This window comes from Vigna radiata, chromosome 8 (assembly GCF_000741045.1).
Source record: "Vigna radiata var. radiata cultivar VC1973A chromosome 8, Vradiata_ver6, whole genome shotgun sequence".
NCBI lineage: Eukaryota > Viridiplantae > Streptophyta > Magnoliopsida > Fabales > Fabaceae > Vigna > Vigna radiata.
This window is the reverse complement of record NC_028358.1, coordinates 43074457-43084177: the sequence shown is the minus strand read 5'-3', so window position 1 is coordinate 43084177 and position 9721 is coordinate 43074457. Positions and strand designations below refer to the sequence as shown.

The following is a 9721-nucleotide window of genomic DNA, read 5'->3' as shown; positions in this document are numbered from 1 at the left end:
ATGAGCCGGGTTGAAATCTGACCCGCATATAAGTGGGTTGTATTTTTCAAACCCAACCCGGCCCGAACCCGTGACGGGCCGGGTTGGCTCGCGGATTGTGACCCATTTTGACGGCTCTAGCTAAAACGAGAAAGAAATCAAATAGAAGCAACACATGCACCTTTATGTGTGTCCCTTTGTTTCACGTTAAGAATATTACAATAGTCAAGTAGATTTTTAATTTTCCATTAAATTATCTCTTTATATAGTTAAATAGATTTCAAAAGACAAAAACAAAATAGAAAATTGATTTTCCAATAAAAACGAATCTATGTTCAAACTCATAACGAATCTAGAGTCGATAAATTAATATATATTTGTAACTGTCATTAATAAAACTAATACGACTCGCTCACCTCTGGTTTTGTAAAAGGTTAATTACTGATCAAATTAAAATAAGGCATGCACATCGAGTTAATCAGGTAGATTAAGAAACACTTTACTATTGTTTTTTCTCTAAACTATTTTATATTTTTGTATTTAGCATCTCATTAAATTTTTGGCGTTCTAAGTCATTTATTTATTTTTTTAAGTCAAGTATAGTATTATTAAATTTTTCTTTGAATGACAGGGGAAGCGAACCCTCAATGGAATAACAAAAAAACCTAATAATGTGTTATTATTACCTTGTTTAAAAGTTACTGGGATAATTATATTTATTTTAATAAATTATATTTTGAATGACTTATTTACTATTCCATTCAATAATTTTATTTAAGGCTGCTTTGAAGAAAACAAGAAATACAATGAATTTCATTTATTATAATAAAATTGTTCAACACATTTATATTTTATTCTATTATTTCTCTATCTACAAAAAGTAGAATGGTAAATCATTCGTGTAAATTTATTGCATGATACAATACGTAATTATATTGCCACGGGAGTCTCTGTGATAGCTTCATCAATCATAATGGTTTCTGAAAAAGTGCTCCCTTCTGATGTGGTCGAAAGTGGACACGCTCCACTTGATTCTGGCCATGCCCGTCTCAGAGAACTCGGCTACAGACAAGAACTCAAGCGTGATCTTTCGTATATTTCTCTTCTCCGTTTTCTCTTCTTTCCATGTTTTCACTACACTTTTTTTTCTTTTCCAAATCTTGCTTTCAACTGTGGCAGGGTGGTTTCGAATTTTGCCTTTTCGTTTTCTATTATGTCGGTGCTCACCGGAGTCACTACTGTTTACAACACTGGATTGAACTATGGTGGCCCTGTTTCCTTCGTCTATGGGTGGTTCATTGTCTCTGCTTTCACCATGATTGTGGCGCTTCCAATGGCCGAGATTTGCTCGTCCTATCCCACTTCCGGTGGGCTTTACTATTGGAGCGCCAAGCTTGCTGGGCCCAGATGGGCTCCCTTCGCTTCATGGATCACTGGCTGGTATCATATCCAATTCCTTTAACTTATTTTCCCCAATTTAACTATAACATCTTCAATTCAATAATTTTATTTTCTGATTCTCAATGCAAAAATAAATAGTTTTTTCCTTAACCCCGTGATATTATTATGCTAACATGAATACGAGTTAATTTAAGAGATATAATATCATATAGTTGCTATACAGTGTGTAAAAATTCAAAAGATTATTTTCGTGAATTATTTTACGCACCTTGTCATTTAAAAAATTTGACACATATCTCAATTATATTATAAATATGAATGAAGGCATATTTGATGCTCGAAATAAAAGTTGCTTTAATCTTTAATAGTTTTTTCATTACAAGTAAAGTTGTCTGTCAAACAATTGTTCCTATAAGTTAATATACCATTCTTCTGCTTTTCGAGAGAAATGCGTATAGGATGAAACATTTTCGTTTGGAGGAAATTTACTATTCACGGGAAAATGCAAACACAGAATTTGTGTTTTCAACTATGTTCACTGTGAGGGATTTAAAAGCAACGTGAGGCGATGATTTAAAAAATTGGCGCTTCTTTCATTCTTTGCCGATGAGGTAAGATTTAAGGGTATATGAAGAAAAAAACCCTTTCTGCCCCTCGAATATTATTTTATATTACTATCATCACTAAGGACAATTTAATAATTTTTAATTTTGTTATCAATTAAAACATTTCTTTTATTTATCATATGAATCAAATCGTATACAAATTTTCATAAATTTTACTTCTAAATCTATCTTTTAATAAAAACAACATATAATTTATTTTTAAATTTTTTCAAATTCATCATTCCTCAATCATTTCTCTCACGTGAACACACACATCCTTAAGTTGTGTTTGTTTGAAAGAAAAATACGGTAAAAGTGTTTTGTGCAGATAGATTGAATCTTGAAATTGCATTCACTTGTGGGAATTTGAAAGGAAGGAAAGGCAATGATTTGCAAAATTAAATAAATTTTCATTCCTCACATATGAACTTGGATTTGAGGGTAACGAAGTACAAAATCCAATTTTAACCTCCAATAAAAGCAAAAGAACGTGAAAATGTATACATACATAGATGTGTGGTGTAATGGATAATGCTTACAAGTGTAACCGGTTCCCGCTGTTTTAAATGAAATACATGATCTTGTAACTGATTCCATGATTTTTAGAATCGTATACATCTCTTATAACTGATTCCATGTTTTTGGAATCGAATACGTGGTCTCCCTAATCTTTTATACAAACGAACTACCACCAACCCTTTATTTGCATGTTTCAACATATAATATAATAATGTAATTGGACACTAAATTACATTAAATGGATTCTAGCAATAAATTCCATCCCTATTAATCTCACTAAAACATTCCACTTTTTATATTAAACAAATATTATATTTTAAAAATTATTATTTTAATTTATTAAATTACAATTTTAAAGGATTCACATAGGAATTAATAATAATAATAATAACAATAATAATAATAAGTAATAAAAATAATAATAATAATAATAATAATAATAATAATTATTATTATTATTATTATTATTTCAATTTACTAAATTATCATTCTTTTCATTTTATTAATTAATTTTAACTTTTTTCCTTATAAACATATTTACAATTAAATATAATATTAACAATTATAATTTTATATTACTTTTATAATTAAAGATATTTTGATAATCTTAAATTTTTACAAATTAAATAATTTTTTTTATCTGTCATGTCAGACAAATCCTATATTAGTTTTTATAAATTTTATTTCCAAATTTATTTTCACTCAAATAAACTATAAAAAAAATTATCTTCAAATATTCTAAAACTTATTAAACACACCCTTGATAACAAAAAAAAAAAGTTTGTTCACGCGGAATAGCAAAGATGGATTAGGAAAGAAATCTGTGTTCACTTTGAAAAATCTTCGAGGAATGAAATAGAGGTAATTGAGGGATTGTCTTTTTTTTCAATCACCAGAGGAGTCTCGAGATTTGCAAGGACTGATGAGTAAATCTCATCTTTACCTTTGATACATTTGATATATATTGTAATAGTAGTATTCACTACTATTGCTTGGAACTACATGTCATTCTACTTACTAAACATTGACATCATAGATAGTAAATCTATCATTTAAGCTAGTCACAAATTTCTTATTCATTCCGATCTCTGACTGTTTTAATATTTTCCAATAGAGATTTTAGATTTGTATTAGTGGCGCATAAATTTTTCATTTACTTGTCAATTTTATGATGTAAAATGTTCAACCATGTTTTCGATAATTTAAGACATAATTCACCACAGATGCCTAATGTTCTGCCTTAATATGCCGAATAGCTTGAAAATAAAGTTTATTGCCTGATCAACGTGTAAAGTTTAATAACAAGATACTCTGCAATATGTTTTTCTGATGCTTGTTGGATGGTTTATCTGTTTTACAGGTTCAATATTGTTGGCCAGGTATTCTTAAGAAGGCACATTCTGTAGTTTAAACATCCTTCAATTTCACTGCAAGGTCTAAATTGTATGGGATATAGACCTATGTTAATTCATTTCAAGCTTAAACTTTTGGTTTCTTTTCGTTTTCAGTGGGCAGTGACAGCAAGCGTAGATTTTTCACTTGCAGAACTGATTCGGGTCATTATTCTGCTGAGTACTGGTGGGAAAAATGGCGGTGGATATGAGGCATCTAAATATGTAGTTATTGCTCTCCATGGGGGAATCTTGATCGTACACGGTATAATAAACAGCCTTCCGATCTCATTGTTGTCATTCTTGGGACAAATGGCAGCTATTTGGAATGTTTTAGGTACGAAGAAAATTCCTGTTTAATTTGGTATTTTCTGCATTCGGCTTTCATTGGCATCCCTTTCGAATCTCTTATTAGAATTGCAAACTTTTAGGTGTTTTGGTACTTACGATTGTGATTCCATCCGTTGCAACGGAAAGAGCAAGTGCCAAGTTTGTTTTCACTAATTTCAATACTGAAAATGGAGAGGGAATCAGCAGCAGACCTTACATATTTGTTTTCGGACTTCTAATGAGTCAGTATACCTTGACTGGGTTTGATGCATCAGCTCTTATGGTGAACTTTTTCTACTCTCTGTCTTCCTTTTGGGAAAAACCATGCACTACATTAACTAAAGACAATGCTTGACAGCTTATGTTATTTAACTTATGTCCTCTCACTTTATAATATGGTTTTTAAATGATGAATTGGGCTCAAAATTTAAATGGTTAGACAAAGCTAGATAAGACTTTACAAATCTAAATGATCTAGACTAAGTCCTTCTGTTTACTGTAACTTGTATCTGCAGACAGAGGAAACCAAAGATGCTGATAGAAATGGACCGAAAGGAATCATCAGCGCCGTTGGGATAACAATTGTTGTTGGATGGTTTTACATTCTAGGCATTACCTTTGCAGTCACTGACATCGTTAGCCTTTTGAATGAAGATAATGATGCTGGTGGGTATGCCATTGCTGAAGTATTTTATCAAGCATTCAAGAAAAGATATGGCAATGGAAGTGGGGGTATTGTTTGCTTAGTAATCGTTGGTGTTGCGATTTTTTTCTGTGGCATGAGTTCAGTTACCAGCAACTCAAGGTAAACTAATGTGGCAACCCTTTAGTTTGGTTTCCGTGATAGGGATTAAATATCTCAGTTACACTTACGTGTGAATATGCTATAATATACTTAAACATTTTCCAGAATGGCTTATGCTTTCTCTAGAGATGGTGCCATGCCATTGTCATCATTGTGGCACCAGGTTAACAAACAGGAGGTCCCCGTCTATGCAGTTTGGCTTTCTGTTTCGGTATCATTTTGCATGGCATTAACGGTAAGTGCAAACTTTGCTTTCTCTGATTTGTTGAAAGTGGAATGATATGATTAACCATTATAATGTGAAATGTAAAAACATTGCAGTCTCTTGGAAGCATAGTCGCTTTTCATGCCATGGTGTCCATGGCAACCATTGGTCTCTATATTGCCTATGCCTTTCCCATATTCTTTAGGGTGACATTGGCACGAAAGCATTTCGTTCCTGGGCCTTTCAACTTGGGCCGTTACGGAGTTATCGTGGGCTGGGTTGCTGTTCTTTGGGTGCTGACCATTTCCATACTCTTCTCATTGCCTTTTTCCTACCCAATAACCGCAGAGAAGCTTAACTACACCCCTGTTGTTGTTGCATGTTTGCTTACTTTTGTAGTTTCTTACTGGATTATCAGTGGTCGTCGTTGGTTTAAAGGCCCAGTTACTAATATATAAAAAAAAAAAAATGAAGTTTCGTTTGCAATATGATTCTTTATAGAATCCTAGATTGATATTTATTTTCCTTTATATTTTTAGTCTTTATAATATTATTCCTGGTCCATGTAAATTGAATATTTTTAGTATGATATCTTTAATCAATTTTATTTCTTTCAGTTTTAAACTTAATTTTTCTTATTTTTTACTGCATTTAAGTATAATTAGTTATTTTCAACAAATTTATTAACAATATGTTTTAATCATAGCTCATTAAAATAATAGTTTATTATTTATGTAAATATAACTCCAAAAAAACAAGTGAAGTTTTGTATTTGAAAAAGAAGACTACAAAGTCAAAAAATGTTGCTTAAATTTTTAGGCTGGTGGAGAACATGCCTAACTTTTTGGTGTTGACATTGGTATGATTCGCCATCATTTGCCTAATGTCAATGCAAAATTAATAGTGAAATGAAATGATAGTCAAAGCTTTGATGGAAGAATATCATTCGTAATTTTCTTATATGAAAAATATAGGAACATATATGTCAAACTCTATCAATGGTAATAACTACAGTGTCACTATAATTCTCATACCATAAATAGGCTACTTAAATTGAGAAATTTACAATTTTAAAATAAGGTTTAGTTTTTAAATTTGTAATTTTATTTAGTCATATACTTAATATAATCATCAAAGAGTTTAAATAACAATAAAAAAAACTATGAAATATAAATAATATTCATAAATATCATATAAGACAAAAATCCACAAATTAAATGCTTTGAGATGTTGAATTAAAAATTATGTTAACGATGTACAAGTTTCTACTTATTTTACTTATCAAAATTTAATTTGACCCATCTAATTTCAATGTATACAATTCACCAAGTTATCAATAATTACCGTCATATACAAGTTAATATATTTATTGGAGTTTTGCTTGACAATTCCTTATACGTAAAAAATATTTTAAAAAAATATTGATAAAATTGATTAAAAACATACATATATGAATATTATTTAAATAATAAATTATAAGAAAAGTGAATTTATTGAGTTAGGGGAAAGAGGAAATGGTGTTTGTTGATCACCACATGTTTGAAATTTTGAATGAAGTGGGGAAGACAAGTACCAAGAAAATTGGCACGTGGTCCAGCCAATCATTTTTTTCTCGGTTCTCAATGATTTTAGTTCTACGTACAAATAACGATAATTAATATTAGCTTAGATTTTTCTTCTATTTCTATAATTATAAAGTTAGGTTATTGTTAGGTAAAACTAGTTTTTGCATCGAGTCAGAACAAATTACCCTAAAATTTACGACAAGATCGCTTGCAGCATAAAACCATTTAAACAATATTATTATCTAACTAAAACCAGTTCATTTAAAAATATTTTTTTAAGCTCTCACCCAATGCAAAATTGTGTAGTCCAATTTCTGGAAACAAATTTGTGATTTTCTGATAAGAATTTAGCTCATATAAATTTAATATTATATATTTAGTTGAAGTAAATAAGATTTTATAATAGTCAAGTAAAGGTATTGTATCAATATTTTTGGGATCGATATCAACTTTTTTTCTTATATAAGAATTTAGTAATAATAGTAATAAATGGATAATGAGTATAACTAATTTAATACAATATTTTAAATTTATATTATAAATTTTAAAATAGATTTATAACCCATTTAATAATAATCTTACTTAACTTTAACTAATTATTTTTAACATTAATTTTTATTTAACCTAACTGTCGGCTAACAACCATAAGATTTCTGCTTATGGAACGGTTTAAACATGTCTGTAATGTTTTTGATTTATAGGAAAAAAAGAAGTACATTACTTTAGATGCAGGTAGCTGGTGGACAGATATGAGCCACAGATAATTTTGTGGAAATCGACCATAAATAAAAATATATTATTTACGATTTTGATATCAAATTTGACATATAATTCCAAACTTTCTTCAACTTTAATGTTTCTATTTATTTGAATTACAATTTACGTTTTTCATTTTCCAAATTCTCTTATTACTAGTTAACAGAGTAAAAAATTTTAGATAATTTTTTATATGATGAATCTTTCTGTAAATTTATAGTTTAAAAAAATAATAATTAAAAAATACGAAAAAAAATGCATAACCAAGTAAGTACTCCTCGTAAAAATAAAGATTACTAAAGTGACCATCTCATCCGATAAAATATTATTAGATAGTTTAAATTTAAGACAAAAGAACTTATTACTTCAGCAATTATACAACAAATGATTAACATTTAATTTTCTGATAGTTATTATCTATTTAAAAACTCTTGGTTATCTAAACCTTTTGTTATTGAGTTCATATAAATAAATGGTTAAAATTTTAAAATTTAATAAAATAAAATTAATTTAAAATATATAAATAAATATAAATCTCATTTTATAATTCAGTTTTATATAATTGAATTAGATTTATTCTTGATATAATATTACAATTATTATTAAAATTTATTATAACGAAATTTGATATTCATTTAAATCATTATTCTACTTCTTAATAAATTACCATTTTATCCATTTGATAAGAGAAATATATTCAAAGTCACATATTAAGTACATATAAAATTAATTTTGTAAAATTGAGTAAATTTTTAAATTCTGATTTTATCATGAATGATTGTCGTTATACCATAGTAAATTTTAAAATTCTAAACTTGTCGTTTTGTATTCATAAAAAACAATATAATTAAAGCTCAGATATAAAAATAAAAAACTTTTATCAATGATATCTTTTAATAAATAAATAGTATACACAAACAAAACTTTTATACCATTTTAAAATATTTGATTGAATATTTTTTATGAAATATACTTATGAGTTAAAAGAGTATCAGAATAAATCAGTGTAAATTGACTACCCTTGACTTTTTTATTTAAATGTGATTATTTTCGTTTTCTTTTTAATCTTGTTGTTTGATTTTGTGGTTTCTGTTAATTATTTATTTAATTTCCTATCCACGTATGTTGCTTCGAAAATAACAATATAAAACTTTATCAGCACTGTAGAATACTAAAAATAAACATTATAAGTATGATCTGTATAATGTATAAATCGCATTTGATTTAAATTATGTATGAAAAAATGTCTACTATATTAAAATAACCAGTGGATTGAAAGCCATGTGAATTATTAGTAATTTTGTGATAAAATGTTAAGTATAAAATAACTAATTGTTGTAAGCATCATATCTTCGACTTCTTAGGTTTTAGATTCACATTCCACAACTAATATTACTTAGGACGTGTTAAATGTTGAAGTTAAGTCTTCTTTATTTTGCATAGAGATAATATATTAATTTTCTTTTAATGCAAAATATTTCTTATTCTTTACATCTACATACGTAAAATTAAAGAGGTATATTACTATTTGACCATTACATTTAATAATTGGAACCATATATTTCTTTTATAACATAAAGATCCGTATATATAGCTAAGACTAGAAAGAAATCAAATAGAAATAACACATGCACCTTTGTGTGTGTCCCTTTGTTTCACATTAAGAATATTACAATAGTCAAGTAGACTTTTAATTTTCCATTAAATTATCTCTTTATTCAAAAGAAAAAACAAAAAAAAAATGATTTTCCAATAGAAACGAATCCACGTTCAAACTCATAACGAATCTAGAGTCGATAAATTAATATATATTTGTAACTGTCATTAATAAAATTAATACGACTAGCTCACCTCGGGTTTTGTAAAAGGTTAATTACGGATCAAATTAAAATAATAAGGCATGGACATCGAGTTAATCAGGTAGATTAAAAAAGAGTTTACTATTGTTTTTTCTCTAAACTATTTTATATTTTTGTCTTTAGCATCTCATCAAATTTTTGGCGTTCTAAGTCATTTCTTTACTTTTTTTAAAGTCAAGTATAGTATTATTAAATTTTTCTTGTGAATGACACGGGAAGCGAACCCTCAATGGAATAACAAAAAACCTAATAGTATGTTAATACCTCGTATAAAAATTAATAGGATAATTATATTTATTTTAATAA

The 9721-nt window shown here is 28.1% G+C and overlaps 1 protein-coding gene across 1 annotated transcript; it reads left to right on the top strand.

Moving 5' to 3' along the window:
• The first annotated feature begins 908 nt into the window (after positions 1–908).
• On the top strand, positions 909–5713 carry LOC106771621 (amino-acid permease BAT1-like). Its single transcript, XM_014657615.2, has 8 exons — positions 909–1071; positions 1159–1419; positions 3865–3883; positions 4013–4232; positions 4327–4508; positions 4741–5030; positions 5136–5265; positions 5352–5713. Exons 1-8 carry the CDS (start codon positions 953–955, stop codon positions 5691–5693), a joined length of 1563 nt encoding a protein of 520 aa, XP_014513101.2. The 5' UTR covers positions 909–952; the 3' UTR covers positions 5694–5713.
• Positions 5714–9721: the final 4008 nt, after the last annotated feature.

Coding starts and splice junctions, on each gene's coding strand:
- LOC106771621 (XM_014657615.2), top strand. CDS start 953: ATGGTTTCTGAAAAAGTGCTCCCTTCTGATGTGGTCGAAAGTGGACAC. Junction 1,072..1,158: donor GAACTCAAGCGTGATCTTTC/GTATATTTCTCT, acceptor CAACTGTGGCAG/GGTGGTTTCGAATTTTGCCT. Junction 5,266..5,351: donor CATTTTGCATGGCATTAACG/GTAAGTGCAAAC, acceptor AAAACATTGCAG/TCTCTTGGAAGCATAGTCGC.